Below are 17244 nucleotides of genomic sequence, written 5' to 3' on the forward strand. Positions count from 1 at the left end.
GTGGCAGGCATCAGAGGCAGCTGATAGGGTGCAACTATTTTGAAAAAAAAGGGGGGTTTAGTTCAATAAAATATGTTTATTGTAGTATATGCAGCAGAACTATTGGAGCAGTTTATCTAGACCAGATTCTTCCCACGCCTCACCCATGTCATGTCAGCTTGTCTGTGTTTGTGTGTGTGCTTGTGTGTGTGGGGGCACAGATTGCTACTTTTGCCTTGGGTGCCAAAGCTCCTTGTGAGTGAGGATATAATACATGTTTCAGTGTGGGTCTGGGTTTGATCCAGGCACTTGACTATACCCTAATATGGAGAGCATAGGAGTGGTCTCCTGGCAGCTGTCAGTGAGCTCTACATTCTGCTCTTTAACTTTCCATCCTCTGATCAATGCAGGGAACAGAAGGGAAAAAAATATCCAGGAGCCTCCCTCCTCTTACTCCTCCCTGCAACTTCCCCATCTCTCCCTCCCCTCTCTGCCATCAGGAGAATAAATCAGAAAAGGAAGCGGAGAGAGGGAGAGTGTGAGATCTGTTACTAAAGTAACACTGATGGCGGCTGATCAGATCTGGCTGCCAGAGTAACAAGCACTGGGTCCTTGGCGCTGTATGTACTCTACAGGCTTCTGTTTGTTATTTTCCATTATTCCTGCTCTGGATCTGTCCGTTAGATGGTGAAGATGGCTGCTTCCTGGTTGCTAATCTTTAGTCTCACACTTTTCCAGTCCTTGCTGATATGCCCTTCATCTGAGGAATACTTTCCCTCCGCATTAACGTGAGTACCAGAGTTGTCCACTTGTCCTGGCTGGACTTCAGGTCCTTTGGTGCTGGTGCAACAAGGTTTCCATGAAAATGAATCAAAGTGTAACCATTCTGCTAAAAGGGTAGCTGTGCGTGTGTTTATGTATAAATATATAGAATGTGTATATGGTCGGCTTTTGCTTTTTTTATGCAAAACAACTTTGTTCTCTACCCCAGCATAATGAGTGTTAGTATATTTTGCTATTTTATGATTGCAGTTTGAGCTTATCCAATACCTCCATTTGCTTTCTTTGCTACTCACAATATTCGCTCAGTGGATTCTAAGCCTAGTGTGGCCCTCCATCAGTTAAATACAAGTTTTAGCTTCTGCTGACTGCTGAAAATCAGCAGAGGATGCTGGGAGTTGTAGTTAAATAAAAATTAGAGGACACCTATTTGTCCATCACTGAACTGGCTGTTGATCCCAAAGTACATTACTTTTCAGCTCTGGGTATTTGCAAGAGAGCAAAACTCAGGCTCCCTACTCTAAATATACCCATCAGTTGAGCTGTGCTGGGAATAAAGTTTCAGCCGTCCCTTTTTATGGGAAGGTCATTTCTATGGCAGTGAGCTGCTGCTGGCTTCTGGGATCTAGCTGATGTATTTCACGTAGCTTAACCATATCCTAAATGCATGCACCCTTGCTTACCCACGGCTGAGGTAAACTCCGTCCATCAAGCATTCATGTTATGACAGTTGTTGCTTCCTGGAGGAATAGAAAGAGAAAACCCAGAAACCTTTGCAGTCTTTCGTCATAAATCAAGTGAGTGTGTAAAGCATATGTAGCACTGAGATTTCAGACAGCCCCAGCTACTAATTGTTGAAGGCATGGGATTACCACTTCTGTGCATGTATGTGTGTACAGATAGTTAGATAGATTTTTTTATGACAGCTATGGGATACAGAATGTACAGGAAATATTGAATAAATGACTGTACCACAGAGGATCAAGTACAGTAAATGCACTTAGGCAAACAAAGCAGAAGTAAATGTGTTATGCCCTCCATAGCGTTTACTGCCTGATTTGAGGCTTGTGCAGCAAATAGAACATCGTTTTCGGAGGCTGCCAGTAGTACATTTGTGCAATTAGTGCTGCTTGTGTGCTGTTATAAATGGATCCCGTTCCCACAGTTTATTCCATTATGTATCCGACCAAAAATAATTGGCAGCATATCCTAGTAACTTGCTTTGCAAGCAGAGCACAAAGACTTTAAGTGCCCTAAATTTGAATTATACTGGGCCACAAGCATTTTAAGCAAGCTTAGGCAAAGGGGACTTTTTAAACTGTATAAGGAAGTGTCTTATTTGTCTCCCCCCCTTATATATCTGTATGTATATACTGTAAAGTACAGTGTGACAATTGCTACAGAATAACTTCTGCTTTATTGGAGTGATATGCTATTAAGCTCTTTGGGGAGCCGGCCCTTTCTTTGTGGTGTTTAGGGCCAGAATTCTCAATCCTATTCCCACTAGAACGGTACAGAGTGCAAATGAGGATTACGTGGGACAGAATGCTGTGGAAGTGAATTATACATAAAGAGAGGGTGAAAGGAGTCATTTAATGAAATGGTATTTACAAATCCCAGTGGTATTTTAACATCACACATATTAAAGGTGCATGAATCTTTCATGATCTGGAGTAAAAAGTATTTACTGTGTTCTAGTGGGTATTAGCCCCCAGATCTCTCTCATCATACTTCTGTTAAGGGTATTCAAAGTATATTGTCTTATGGGATATAGTTATTATTTATGTTTTCATTTCATTTACAAAAGACAACTTGGAAATTGCCAGATGGCCCTTATGATATTCCTTTGCGAGTATGTATACAATAAAATAGATGTCCCTGACAAATGAATAATCATGCCTTGGGGGAAAAAAAATATTTATTTTATTAACCTATATTAATTAATTAATTTAATTAGATTAAGCAATATATTGAAAACATTTAGCAGAATTCCAAAAACACGAATATAGCAGATTATTCGTAGACACCACATTTATAAACAAATGCAGTTGTTAAAACAATTTTAAACAATTAAATATCAAGGCTTAACCAATGTGGCATGTTCATATCTATACTATAGAAAGTACTGCTTCAGTCCCCATTGTGGATGGGGATAACAGTTTGCTAAAAATGCTGAATAAACATTGGTCTCTTAAGCTTCTGGCTGTCAGTAGAGACAACAGGTGGTACTTTTTAACATGCACTGTTTTTTCTTTTTGTGTTGTTAATAGGCGAGTCTGTACTTGGCTTCAAACGTGTGGCTGTTTTGTAGTCCCTTCCTAATTATTCAGTATATGCATTTGTGTTTATGTATATAAACACACTTATTTAGAAGTGCAAGAAAGGCATGAACGGCACATGATGAACCTTTTCATATCTGAAGGGAAGCAAGCTACTAGCCCAGTATAGTGTGTGTGTGTGTGTTTCTGAGGATTGGTTTTATTTATGCACTTTGCTGCCCACTTTACTTGCTAATTTTAAATGTAATTGGTAGGCTGTATTCACTGCTTCTGGCTGTGGTTCACCACTAAGCAAAAAAGAGGCTTAGAGAACGTTTAAAATGGCTTATCTCTGTATTGTATTCCATTCAGAACTAATACTGAACATGTGTAATCCATTAGAGCCAAAGAAAGCCCGTACATAGGTTGTATACATCATTCTGAATACATATTTGTACATTTTGTTTGTAAAAATGTGTTCATAATATGGATTCAGGATTAAGTTTATCAATATTTATTGCCAAGGGTTCTCAAAGATTTTACCAGCGAATTCGTGATTTGCAGTATTTTCTTGAGATTTTTATTTTCACTTTCTTTGCAAAATATATTGCCTACTATTTACCATGTTTCTCCTTTTTGTAAATCAGGTGTGCAACATGATTGTAAAAGGTAAATGAAGCAGCTATAGCACCAGATATACCTGTAACACTTAAAAGGTTATTGTTTTTTTGTGGGTCTTCAATTACAAACACCTGTCCATTTTTCAGATATGATGAAATATATATTTGGGATAATTGTCTTAAAATAGAATTTTATTCCATTTTATTTATAAAGTAATACTGCTTGACTATAAGGACATATTCTGTATGAGAAACTGAAATATAATTCATCCTTGCAATTCATCAACATTTTATACAAGAATTTGTTCTATTCTGTAGTAACCAATTATCCAGAAAGTGCCAAAATACAGGAATACCATTTGCCATAGAGGCCAATTTGAGGACGTTTTAAAAATTTTTTAAGGGCTTTCTTTTCCTCTGTAATAATAAGAATGCCTTGCATTCAGTTGTAACTAATCCATATTTGTGGCAAACAATACTGTTTTTTCTGCTTACATATTTATCTAGAAAACACCAGGTTCCCAGAATTCCAGATAAGCTCATGCCTGGTGTAGTACTGTCTATAATACAGTATAATGTGTGTATATATGTAATATATATTGTATATAGGTTTGTGAGTAAATATGTTTCAAATTAATTTGGTTGCTTCATTGAAATAGGCATAGTATAAATTGTGTATTTTTTTTTTTTATTCACCCATTCTTATTGTGTGTGTTAGCATGATATTTGGAAATAATTTAAAAAAATTTATGTTGCAAAAATACTCTGTTCTCTGCTTTGTGTTAAATAGATGTTGCAAGTTTGTAGCCATTTTACCAAGTGGCATTAATAATCTCAGAAATTAAAATACTTAATTCCCAATTGTGCCTCAGCGCCCAGGCTTAATTAGTGCATCAGAGCAGTCAGAAAGGAAGCTGTTCTCTGTTTGTAAAACCAGGACACAGCAATGGTTATATCACTAATCAAGCAGAAGCAACAATGTGATTTTCTGACACTAACTTTCTGCTATAGAAGGGGTTCATTTTCTTGCTAGCAAAGTGATGGCAAAGGACATCCGCTAAAATGCATGCAGAAATATCTTGAGTAAAAACAATTGGCTCTTTATAAGGGAAGCATACTGTTACCCAGAATAATCTGATTAGTAGATCTGTCTAATTTGCATGTGGCTCCCTGAGGGCAGACAGTGAGCATGTGTTACATTAGACAGTAATACATCACCACACACTAAGAAATCAATCACAAGGCTCTTCTAGAAATGTACAGCTTTAAAACACACAGTGAATTTGATGATTTTGCTTGTGAATTTTGTCCAATTTGATGTTAATACCCCCTTTATTTATTTATTTATTTAAATCAGAGTTTAATCATATATTAATTCTAATTACATATCTGCTCAGTTTGTTGAATTTGCAATCTATTTTTTCCCTAGGACCCCACTGCCATAAGGCTTCTTAACTCCATAATTTTTATTAAGGAATTAGATATATAATGCCTTTTAAATAAATAGGGTTAAGAGAATGTGCTCCACACAATAGAATTGTTTCAAGGCTGCATAAGCCTCCATCCTATGATGGCAGATATTCAATAGACATATTTTTTAAATTGGATAAGCCTTATCCGGTTTTATGCTCATGTTTTAGAAAACTATCTTAGCCTGTAGCTTATGATTTAGATTTAATTTAATGTCTGTCTATTTTATGTATAAATGACAAGATGCAAATATTCTATCATCATGGCTTTGCACGGTGTGTGTTTTACTTGTGGACAGAACGTGAAGTAATAGTATCAATATTCTGCTTAGTGGATACTGTGTCTTAATACAGAGACTGTACATGGTAATATATATTTTCATGTAATGAGAGCTATACAGGAGCCTTTCTGTTAGAGTTAAATGTTTATTGATATGTTCAACTTTGGAAAACCTTTGGAAAAGGATATTAACACCTGTAGATATGTGTTTGCAGCCATAGCAGAGTTAAATGTTAGTGTGATATCAATATTGCAGCACTGTTTATATATTATCATTATTATATTCTTGAGCATATATATTTTAAAGAGTAGTCTTATTATATAGATCTTGCCTAACACCCCCACCCCTTGTCCTGTTCAGCTGTTTTTTCATAAAAGCTAATGACAAAGGTAACCATGTATTGACTAATGATGAAAAACTGCATTGCAATGCATGATGCAAACTAATCAGTGCTTTATACAGTTGATAACATCTTTTTATGGTTTTAGGCTATTATATGTTTTTAAAAGTATATCTCAAATAATTTAAGCCTGTTGGTATATACTGTACTTTCACACTCAGCGCAAGGTATATTTCACAGTAAGAACCTGAGTGCAAGAGCTTATTAAATGAGCACAAATTTGTTTCCCTTAGGGCTGTAGAACTTGGCATCATTATAAGTGACTCCTACTATTTTGCATTTACATTGTCAGTATCATGCCATTGTGCTGTAGACTTTATGTTCTCAGTTTTGCAGTGCTTATTTGAGGTTGCTGCATATTTTACGGTAATTAATGAAACTTGTTTTTACAATGCCAACTGACTTGAAGTCAAGAAAAAAAGACACGGAAATGACAAAAATGTCATCAAGAAAACAGAATGGGATGCACATTCCATTCTTTATAGAGGAGACATTTATTGGTTGGGCCTTAAGTAAACAGAAAATCTGGTCAGAACTCTATAACACATTTTATTTTATGGTATAGGTTGGAAATATTTGTCACTTGGTGCCAATTCACATTAAATGCCAGATACAATATTTACTGCCTGTTCTATGACCTTTGTAATTCCTCGTAACCCAGATTGTCATTTGACATGGCATAATGACTAATGGTCATGCAGATGTCTATCTTGTCCATGTTGGGATATTGATAAGAAATTGAAGGTTTCAGTTAGCAGCACATCTGGTTAATTGTCATTTCGAGTCATTTTGTGAAGAGTCATTTTGTGGACACTTTTATTAAGACAAGCCTTGCATCATCTCTAAATCTTGTTTGTGCGCCATTACTGGGGACCTGATGTCCAGCCCATGAACTGGCTACACAATTAAATGGTGAATTGAGCAGGGGAATGTGCAGTGCGGTTTCATCTAGTAAGTTCTGAATGGAAAATGTAAGGAATTGCCTGCCCTGCCTCTATGTGTAAGGCATAGAGGAGGGGCAGGCAATATTTGATTGACAGCTGAAATTTCTATATGAGTTAACAACTATGAATGCTTAAATTAAAAAATGATTTGAGTTTCATGTTTAATTTAAAAAGGACATTTATTATTCAGCTTTTTATGTCTAGGTGACAGGTCCACTTAAAGATTCAATTTAAATCGGTGCAACCTTTCTAGCTATATTTTCTAAAAATGTACCTGATCATTCCCATTATCTATTAACCATCATGTAGATGGCTGTTATAGGAATTTAAGTTAAGTCATTGATTGAGTGATATGTTTGCTAGTCAAGTCTTTAGAATGTAAGGTGGTTACACCATCACTGTCCCCATTACAATGTCACAAGAAAGACTGATTTTCAGGAAATTCTCATTATTGGGCAATTGTTAATTTTTGCAGCTCAAATTGCATCTAAAATTTTATTGTTTATTTTTTTCAAATACATATTTAATATCTACTACTTTATCTCGAGTAGAGTAGTCATAACTTTAACCAAAGTACATTATTATAAAACTATTCATAATGAAAGGTATATATGGCATGTAAAGTTACACATAGATTTTGGTTGAACAATGCATTATAGTTTCTTTCCTTTTAAAATAAAATGCATACTGCACAATGTTTTTTTTAACATTATTGGAGGTTGCGTAGTGGAGCAGGCTAAATGCTAATTGGACGATATCAGTGACAGAAGGTCAGGCCTGAGATGCAAATTGTGCTGTGCTTGCCAGTACATCAAGAAATGATGAGAAATTATAATTTATTATCTATGAAGGCTGTTCTTGTCCTGTTGTCCTGTTGAAAGGAGATCAGCCTTTTTTTGCATCTGTATTATGGTGAAAAAACTATCATTTCCGTTTGCTACAGAAAGGAGAATTGGCTGTTTATTAAGTAAACAATAGTATTGTGATGTAAACAATAGCAATCTAAATCAGTTTGCATTTGGTCATAATTTTTTAAGGAACTTTATAAAAAGTTTAAAAAGGCACACATTAAAAAAAAGCAAAAGAAAAACATAGATTTTTTAATGATTAGAACAAGAGGCAAAAATTCATGTTCAACACAAGCCCTATTCATTAAACTCATGTTAAATACTATCCCTTTTATGTTAATGTAACCTATCCCTGTGCATGTTTGACAGTTTTTGCAATTGATTTTATATGGTTTATCCTGAGTAATTTGAGTGTTTTCATGTTCAATCAATCATTTAAAAATAATTTCCATAAAATACATTCTAATAGAAAATATATGCTGTTGCACAGAATTGCCTAAGAGATTACTCATTCTGGCCAAGGTGGCATTAGAGTTGGTGTGGCTTGACAAAAATAACCCAGTGACAGTATTCCTAATAGCCTTCCAGAATATTTTCAGCAATCTAAGGTGATGAAATGAAGTGGCAGCTTTATTAAAATTCAAGTGGGCGGGATGCTGGCAAATCACATGATTTTTTTTTTCAAGCTCTACCACATTTAAGAAAAGAGTAACAGAATATTCTTGGATCCTTTTTTTCATGAGGGAAAAAATATTGCACACTGCTGATAATCAAATGTTTTCATTAATTTCAATGAGGCTGAAAGACATCCCATTCTGCATAACTTCTCTATCCATTGCCAGTCTCTGTAAGGAGCAGTTCGATTTAAAGGATATATATATATCTATCTATATATCTATATATCTATATATATATTGACTTCTATATAACCTTGGAAGATCTTGGTGACCTTATGCAGTTTTTTTTTTGGTTAATAACTCCAGACCATTTGAAGTGTCAGAAAACATTCATTCAGCATGCATTTATTATCAAATCAAGCAAACAAATCCAACTTAAGTTTTTATAAAGCTGCCCCTAAGTGTTAAAGAAACACTAACATCAAAAAATTTAAGTGTTTTAAAAGAATGACACTATAATGTACTGTTGCCCCGCACAGGTAAAACTGGTGTGTTTGCTTCAGAAACACAACTATAGTTTATATAAACAAGCTGCTTTGTAGCAAAGCAATGGAGGCAGCCATTCAAGCATAAGATACACCATAGATAACATAAGTTCTGAAGAACTCCATTGTATACTACAGAGCTTATCTGTTATCCTCTGCGTATCCTGTGCATTTTTTCATTTTTTAAGCTTTGAATGGCTACATAGCAGCTTGTTTATATAAACTATAGTAGTTTCTGAAGCAAACACACATGTTTTACCAGTGCATGGCAAAATGACATTATATTTTCATTACTTTAAAGGAATTGTTCAGTATAAAAATAAAAACTGCGTAAATTGATAGGCTGTGCAAAATAAAAAATGTTTCAAATATAGTTAGTTAGGCAAAAATATAATGTATCAAGGCTGGAGTGACTGGATGTGTAACTTAATAACCAGAACACTACTTCCTGCTTTTCAGCTCTCTTGGTTTACACTGACTGGTTACCCTGGTTACCAGGCAGTAAACAATCAGAGACTTGAGGGGGCCACATCGGTCATATCTGTTGCTTTTGAATCTGAGCTGAATGCTGAGGATCAATTGCAAACTCACTGAACAGAAATGTACCATGTGGCCCCCCTTCAAGTCGCTGACTAGCTCAGATTTATAGAACTGAAAAGCAGGAAGTAGTGTTCTGGCTATTATGTTAGACATCCAGTCACTCCAGCCTTTATACATTACATTTTTGGCTAACTAACTATATTAGAAACATTTTTTATTTTGCACAGCCTATCTATTTACACAGTTTTTCACACTGAACTGTTACTTAAACAGTCATTTTTTGGTGTTACTGTTCCTTTAAATAAGGCCACACACTTAGCATATTTCATTGTCCGTAACTCTCTTTTAAATGGACACTGTCCTGACTGTTTAGAATAGGGAATTGGTTTGAAAATAGCCTTACTGTGACAAAAAAGTATTTTGTTCTATGAAAAACGTAATTCTAGAAAACAGGTATCCTTTTCAATTTGCTGACATGTGCACTTGGTACACTGGAATAATATATCAGACTATATCTGTTTATATTCCTTTTCCTACAGCTGGGACATTGCTATACTGTTTTTCATGAAGTGGTATATTATAAATATTGGTTACTGATTAATTTTTTTTTCAGTGTTTATACTCAAATCTGATTCTTAAGCCAGATCTGAAAAGAAATTAAGAACCAGCCATCTGTCCACTTCCAAAATAAATACAATATTACAATCAAACAACCTGAGAGACACCTAAGTTGTAACTGGGAATAGTTTTTCATCAGGCTCTCTGGTAGCAGAATGCTCTCACCACCAAACATATTACTGACTTTTTAATCAACTATTATAGCATAATTTATTTTCTTCCATCACCCTTCAGAAGGGTAAAATCATTTCATCTGATAACATGCAGTGTGTGTTTAGAAGACTCTCAAGCAATTTCTGCAGAGAGCACTCTGTTTTTAATATATTAAAATTAATGTTATTTCTTTGAAATATTGTATCATGAAATAATAATTTAGCTATTGCCATTATAAACTGACAAGCTTTGTGCATTAAAGATAATCTTTATTACTAATCATCGATGCTGAGAGGCAAGTCTCTGTTACAAAATAAATACTAAACTGATGTTATCAGACAGCATTGGTGTACATACATTCTTTACTGGGGTGTGCTACTGCTGTGTTTGTTGCAAGTTATAATCTTCCAGGGAAGGAAAAAATACGAATGCGTAATTAGCAATATCCCCTAGTAACAAATTAGCACATATATTTTAAACCAATGCATCAAAATTTAGATCCATTTTTAAATTCAACTTAAACCTGCCAAGATTATTAGTTTTTGAAAAAACTTCAGTGAATCAATTCTTTCTGCTGCCTATGCTGTAATGGTGTCTGGAGTGGACATATTACAAACTTATTCATTTTAAATACCTGAAAATGTTGACATTCATGAGAACTTCTCCTCTTGTCATCAACAGTTTTTTTGGCACACCTTTTTGAGCCTTTGAAATAATGGCATCTTAAAACTAATTTTGTGCAATGACTTTGGAGCAGATTAATTTGCACACACACATGTAGATGCCTTTCCATGCTTTCCATGACACAATGAGCTATTAAATTTAATTCAAGGAAATGACACAACCATATTAAGTGTATGAAACAAATGACACTAATTGCTGCAACTAAAAAAGTGGGGGTATAATTATCCTTAGAAAGTATACCTTTGTAACTAGACTATATTGACATAATTTGCAAACATTATATGCCTTTGCCACCAGTATAAATATAGCAACTGTTAAAAGAAAATTTAACCTATAATCAGTTATAATAATGTGAAATCTGCCCATTATCTTGACAACAGGAGATCTGCAAAGCATATGTCTCAGAAATTTACTGGCTAAGCAGATGGAATGATTGGCCCACATTTTACTTAAAGGGATATGAATATAACAAGAATAATGTTTTAAAACACTTTTATTTAGAGATGGCACAAATAGGGCAGTTTTATAGCACCATTTCAATAAATTACATTGGTACAGTTTTCTGTCACCATTACCCAGTGAAGACTAGTGATGGGCGAATTTATTCGGCAGGCGCAAATTTGTGGCGAATTCCCACAATTCGCCGCCGTCGAATAAATTCGTGAAACTGCTGCCATTTTTTTGGACTCCAGCGTCAAAAATGAGATGCCGGCGGCATTTCATGATTCTTTCGCTGTTTCGCGAATTTCGCGGGAAATTCACAAATTTTTCGGCACAGCCAAACTGGACAAATTTGCCCATCACTAGTGAAGACAGATTTTTCAACAGAGTGCACCAATATTAGCTTTCATTCATACAGATAAGTTAGTAACAGGGCTGCCATTCACCCCTCCAGTTCTAACCTCCAGCCTAGGATAGACTAAAGTGTTTTTTTGAATGAGCAGTAAGGTTTGTGTGTTGAAACTCCATCTGGGATTAAGATCAATGAGCCCATACAACTTTACAAATATGAACAAGGAAGATGTGTTAATTGTTGCTAGGAAAAAATGTGTCTGCAAAAATCTGCTGCTGGACTGTCTTGAGTTCTGGATCTCTGCACCACTACCCTGGATATACTTGTTTTTTGGGGAGGGGGGGTGTTATCTGCAGCTTGTGTCTGAGAGTAGCACCATTCAGTTGCTTCCCAGCATATCTCCAGTCTTAACTAGATACTAGATATGCTCTTTTACTGAAGAGATTAACAAAGAAATAGTGGATATAGTGGATAGCATCTGACAATTTTTTCTTGCACTTTGATGAGTTGCCATCTGTAAAAATTGTATTGGTCCAAGAAACAGGTGGAATTGTGGGATGGGCCATTTGCACTTGAAGTTCCCTCAAACCCTTCAGATTAGAATACCTGTAGGCACGCCACTCCTCTCTATATATTTCTTTCTTTGCTTCAGGCCAGGTACATATCTTGAGGAAGATTTGGAGATATATGTATTCATGTATGTACAGTATGGGAAGCTCAGAATTATGGACTCCATTTTATCCAGATAATCAAAATTTTTAAAAATTATTTCCTTTTTCTCTGTAATAATAAACCAGTACCTTGTACTTGATCCCAACTAAGATATAGTTAATTCTTATTGGAAGCAAAACCATCTTATTGGGTTTATGGGCAGGCCCATTAATCAAAGGTCGAATTTTGAATTCATGTGAATTTTTTTAAATTCAAATTGCTAATATTCGATTGAATGGTTCCAATCTGAAAGTTTGAATTGCATTCGATTTGTATTAGATTTATACGAAACAAATTTCTCTTCCGAAAAAAAACTTGAATATGAGGAAGGCTGTTAACATCTCCAAATGGCTCAACGGACCTCTGCCATTGACTTGTATGTGAACTCGGCAGGTTTTAGGTGGAGAATATTTGAATTAGGACTGTTTCCATGGTCGAGATATGATAAATATAATATTTGATTATACATTCAAATAGGGGGATTAAAATTCGAATGTGTAAATCTTAAAACTCAAAAATTTGATTAAGAATTTACCATTCGACCCATGATAAATCTGCCCCTTAATGTTTACAAGATTTTTTAGTAGACTGAAGGTATGACTTCCAGAACATGTCAATATATTCTACTTGTAAACAAGGAGCTTCATTGCAAAGTAAACCCTTTTTTGGTTTGACAGAAGTGTTGATGTTGAAGTTGGTAAGAAAAGCTTTTATGGCTTTCAAGTTAACAGGTATACTTCAATAATAATTCACAAGTACACCTGGGCTTTCTTAATAATATATCGATGCTAAAGGAGTCTGGGGACGGCACCCCCACCAATAGGGCAGCCAAAAAACTCCAGCACATGGGAAAATTGCAGAATGGAAATAAACACCAAACAAAGAACAATGTTTCAGAAGTGTGCTCCTTATTTATTGTTTGCCTTGACATTAAACACAGGGTTTATCTCTGTTCTGCAATTTTCCCGTGTGCTTTTCTCAGGTATAAGGAGGCCAATTAATCATGCAAAAAAGCTCTCAGACAAGCTAAAATTGAGATGGAAAAGGGTATTGCAGTGAGGAGTAAAATAGACCTATTTTTAGTTTGCAGTCAGTGGTAGGAAAGCTATTTGAAGGGGTATTAAGGGATAAGATACTTGACTTCATTGCAAGTCCTAATACTATGAGTTTGCACCAGCATGGTTTTATGTGTAATAGAACTTGCCAGACTAATTTATGAGGAGGTGAACAGGAACCTCAACTCTGCAATGGTAGTGGATGTTATCTACTTAGACATTGCTAAAGCTTTTAATACAGAGACACACAGAAGGTTAATGGCAAAATTTAACAAAATTGACCTGGAACATAGTATTTGCACCTGGATAGAGAAAAGACTGAAGGATAGATTACAAAGAGTGGTGGTAAATGGAACATTTTCTGATTGGACTAGTGTTGTAAGTGGAGTACCGCAGGGGTCTGTACTTGGTCCTTAATTTTTCAACTTGTTTATTAATGACCTGGAGGTGTGCATTGAAAGTACCTTTTCTATTTTTGCTGGTGATAATAAATTGTGCAGAACTATAGGTTCCATCAAATGAAGTTCTGTCTTGCATAAAAAGGGCATTAACTCAAGGGATGAAAGCATAATTTTGCCTTTTTATAGGTCACTTGTAAAGCCTTGCCTGGAGTATGCAGTGCAGTTTTGGACTCCAGTCCTAAAGAAGGATATAAATGAGCTGGAGAGAGTGCAGAGACATGCAACTATACTGGTTAAGGGGATGGAAGATTTAAATTATGAGGGTAGATTGTCAAGGTTGGGGTTGTTCTCCCTGGAGAAAAGACGCTTGTGAGGGGGCATGATTACTCTTTATAATATTTATATTAGAGGGCATTATAAACACCTAGCAGGAGATGTATTCTTCCATAAAATGGATCATCGGACCAGAGGCCACTCCTTTAGACTCGAGGAAAAGAACTTTAATTTGAAGCAATGTAGGTGGTTCTTCACAGTCAGGACAGTAAGGTTGTGGAATGCTCTGCTGGATGATGTTGTGATGGATGATTCTATGAAAGCCTTTAAGAGGGGCTTGGATGATTTCTTGGACAAGCATAATAGCCAAGGTTATAGTGATACTAAAATCTACAATTAATATAGATATTGGTGTATATAATTTCAGTGTGTTTAGCTACTGTATGTGTGCTGGGTTTCATTTGGAAGGGTTGAACATCATGGACTTTGGTCTGTTTTCAACCCAACTTAACTATGTAACTATGAATATATAAACTATGGAAAGATCTGCTATCTGGAAAACCCCAGGTAGTACTCATGAAAAAAAAAATTTTCATGAACTCTTTTTATGAAAAAATCAAAATGTAAAAAACTCGATTGAATATAAATGTGAACAAAACTCGAATACCTCAAATTTTTTGAGTTAATAGGTTTAAAAAAACTTGAGTTTACAAACTCTAAAATCTTTAAAAAAATAAAAATGGCTTAAATTTTACCAAGACAACTCCCATTAACTTCTACATGACCTCACCAGTTTTAAAAGTTGATTTTTTACATTTGAGTTTCCAATTTTTTTCACTTAATAAATACCAGACATTCAAGTTTTTTAAAATATAAGTAGAATTTGTGAGTTTTTGTGCTAAAAAATTCAAATTGTGGCAAAAATTCAAATTCAAACCATGATAAATCACCCCCTTAAAGTGATTTCTTTTTTTAACATGGGGGGAAATGTTCATTTGAACTTTATTATGGATTTTCAACATAAGCACAATTTAATTATTTAATTGCCCTTCTATATTTATTATTAGATGGTAGTTTTTCTTGAAATAGTCTTGCAGGACATCTTGCAGGACATCTCTTTCTTGTGTTAACAAAAGCCTTTTAGAAGATGTAAATCTTTATCTCACAAGATCCTCTTATACATGTACATTTGCCTAAGCTTCACCTAGGGTGAAAAAAGTCAAAGTTTTTTTTGATCGAAAATGGCCATATTTGATCAAAGTAAAATCGTTCGATCGTTCGGTAAAATCGTTTAAAAAAAAAAAACTTCAACTTTTAAAAACTTAGCCAAATGTTTGCTATGGGTTCTAGGAGGTCCTCATAGGCTAACATAGCAATTCAGCAGGTTTAAGGTGGCGAAGTGTCGAAATCAAAGATTTTTAAAGAGACAGTACTTCGATTTTCGAATAGTCTAAGTATTTTCACTTCGAATCAAAGTAGAATTTGGCCTATTCGATGGTCGAAGTACCCAAAAATTACTGCGAAATTCGAAGTTTTTGAATTGAAAATTCACTTCGAATTCACTTCGACCCTTGATTAATCTGCCCCCTAGGGGCACATTTATCAAGGGTTGAAGTTCGGGGGTTAATAAACCCTCGAATTCGACCCTCGAAGTTAAATCCTTTGAATTCGAATATCGAATTTGAAGGATTTATCGTAAATGCTTCGATCGAAGTAAAAATCATTCGATAGAACGATAAAATCCTTAGAATCGAACGATTTTAAGCGGTCGTTCAAAGGATTTTTATTCGATCAAAAAAATGTTAGAAAAGTGCTGGGGAAGGTCCCCATAATCTAATATTGAACCACGGTAGGTTTAAAGTGGCGAAGTATGTAGTCGAAGTATTTTTTAAAGAGACAGTACTTCGACTATCGAATGGTCGAATAGTCGAACGATTTTTACTTTGAATCGTTCGAATCATTTGATTCTATCGAATTCGAATCTGACCCATTCGATGGTCGAAGTACCCAAAAAAATACTTCGAAATTCAAAATTTTTTTCATTCGAATCCTTCACTCGAGCTTAGTAAATCTGCCCCCTAGTGTCCATACCACTTTGATCTGTTGAACCTGTACCTTTGCGCTGCTTCTAAATAAGGGAAATATAAAGGTCAGCTCTTCACCTCTAAATAAGGATTTCTTAATTAGGATCTGGAATAAAAGGAAAGTTGAGTCTTGTTAGGCAAAAGCTGCCACCTGGCAATGGAACAGCTTGATGTATCTAATATTGTAATTAATCCACACAAACTGAGTTTAGAACGCTTTTTTCATGAAGTCTAAATCAAACCAGTTGTAGGCCTATTTTTAATTAGGAAAGACAAATTGTATTTCTTCATTATGTCAACCATTTAACTAGGTTAATGGCAGACAGCCTGTGGTTTTCAAGCCTAGACTTTACTGACTGATGGGAGTTGCAGTTAAGCTGCTAGATAACTGAAGGTTAATAACATTTGTGCTTTTATACAATGCTATACTAGCACATTGTATGTAGTATAACAGTTTATATTACCATAATTACTATTTTGACTGCATCTTTAAAAAAAACTGGGCAGAAAACAGTAATAAATAAATGGATTTGTGCAATTGCATATTACACAGTAAAATAACCCGACTGAGTTGCAGGAATAATTGTAGTGAAGTAAAGTCCTAAATCAAAATAAATCTGTTTATAGAGAGAAAGTAATCCTGGCATTAAGCTAATAGTAAATGGATACAACTCGTTTTATTGTGTGTATGATACAGTTCACACTGCAAATGCTGTGATATAAGGATAAAATTGGGAGAGCAAATATTAATAAGAATGTAGTCTCTTGATCTAAGAATATAGTAACTTCTAGTATGAGTGGCATAACAGGTCAGGAATGCTTATTTTAAATAAGCATTATGCTTCTAATATTATCATATACAGTACTTTGTTTACTAGCCCTAAATCACAAGTTAAATGGACATCAAAGAACACTAAATTTGCATAATTTATTCAACAGAATTTGATTATAATGGACGTTATGGGAGGTCCCAGTAATTCTGCGTTTTCTGGCTAATAGGTCCCATATCCATTAAGGTGATACTTTATTGATGTCTGAATAGCTCAATAGCAGTTTCAAGGCATACATTTGAGCTACAAAAATACTCCTACTACATGTTTAAGCACTTAATTAATTAGCAACTGGATATCATGCAACTTTACCTGCCAGCATCATATCTGATTTAAAATAAAACATTTTTTTTTTTACTTT

General features: G+C 35.0%; 1 protein-coding gene across 10 annotated transcripts in view; it reads left to right on the top strand.

The window, feature by feature from the left end:
• Positions 1-410: 410 nt before the first annotated feature.
• cacna2d1.S (calcium channel, voltage-dependent, alpha 2/delta subunit 1 S homeolog) overlaps positions 411-17244 on the top strand; it is a 293345-nt gene continuing 276511 nt past the window's right edge. For 3 of the 10 annotated variants that reach the window (XM_041588480.1, XM_041588483.1, XM_018255751.2), the window contains exon 1: positions 437-767. In XM_041588480.1, coding sequence (XP_041444414.1) covers positions 664-767 — 104 coding nt within the window. In that variant the 5' untranslated portion in view covers positions 437-663. Of the gene's footprint in view, positions 768-17244 lie in introns of all 10 variants that reach the window. The other 7 variants (XM_041588478.1, XM_041588481.1, XM_041588485.1 and 4 more) reach the window with 6 other exon arrangements.

This window comes from Xenopus laevis, chromosome 3S (assembly GCF_017654675.1).
Source record: "Xenopus laevis strain J_2021 chromosome 3S, Xenopus_laevis_v10.1, whole genome shotgun sequence".
Classification (NCBI taxonomy): Eukaryota; Metazoa; Chordata; class Amphibia; order Anura; family Pipidae; genus Xenopus; species Xenopus laevis.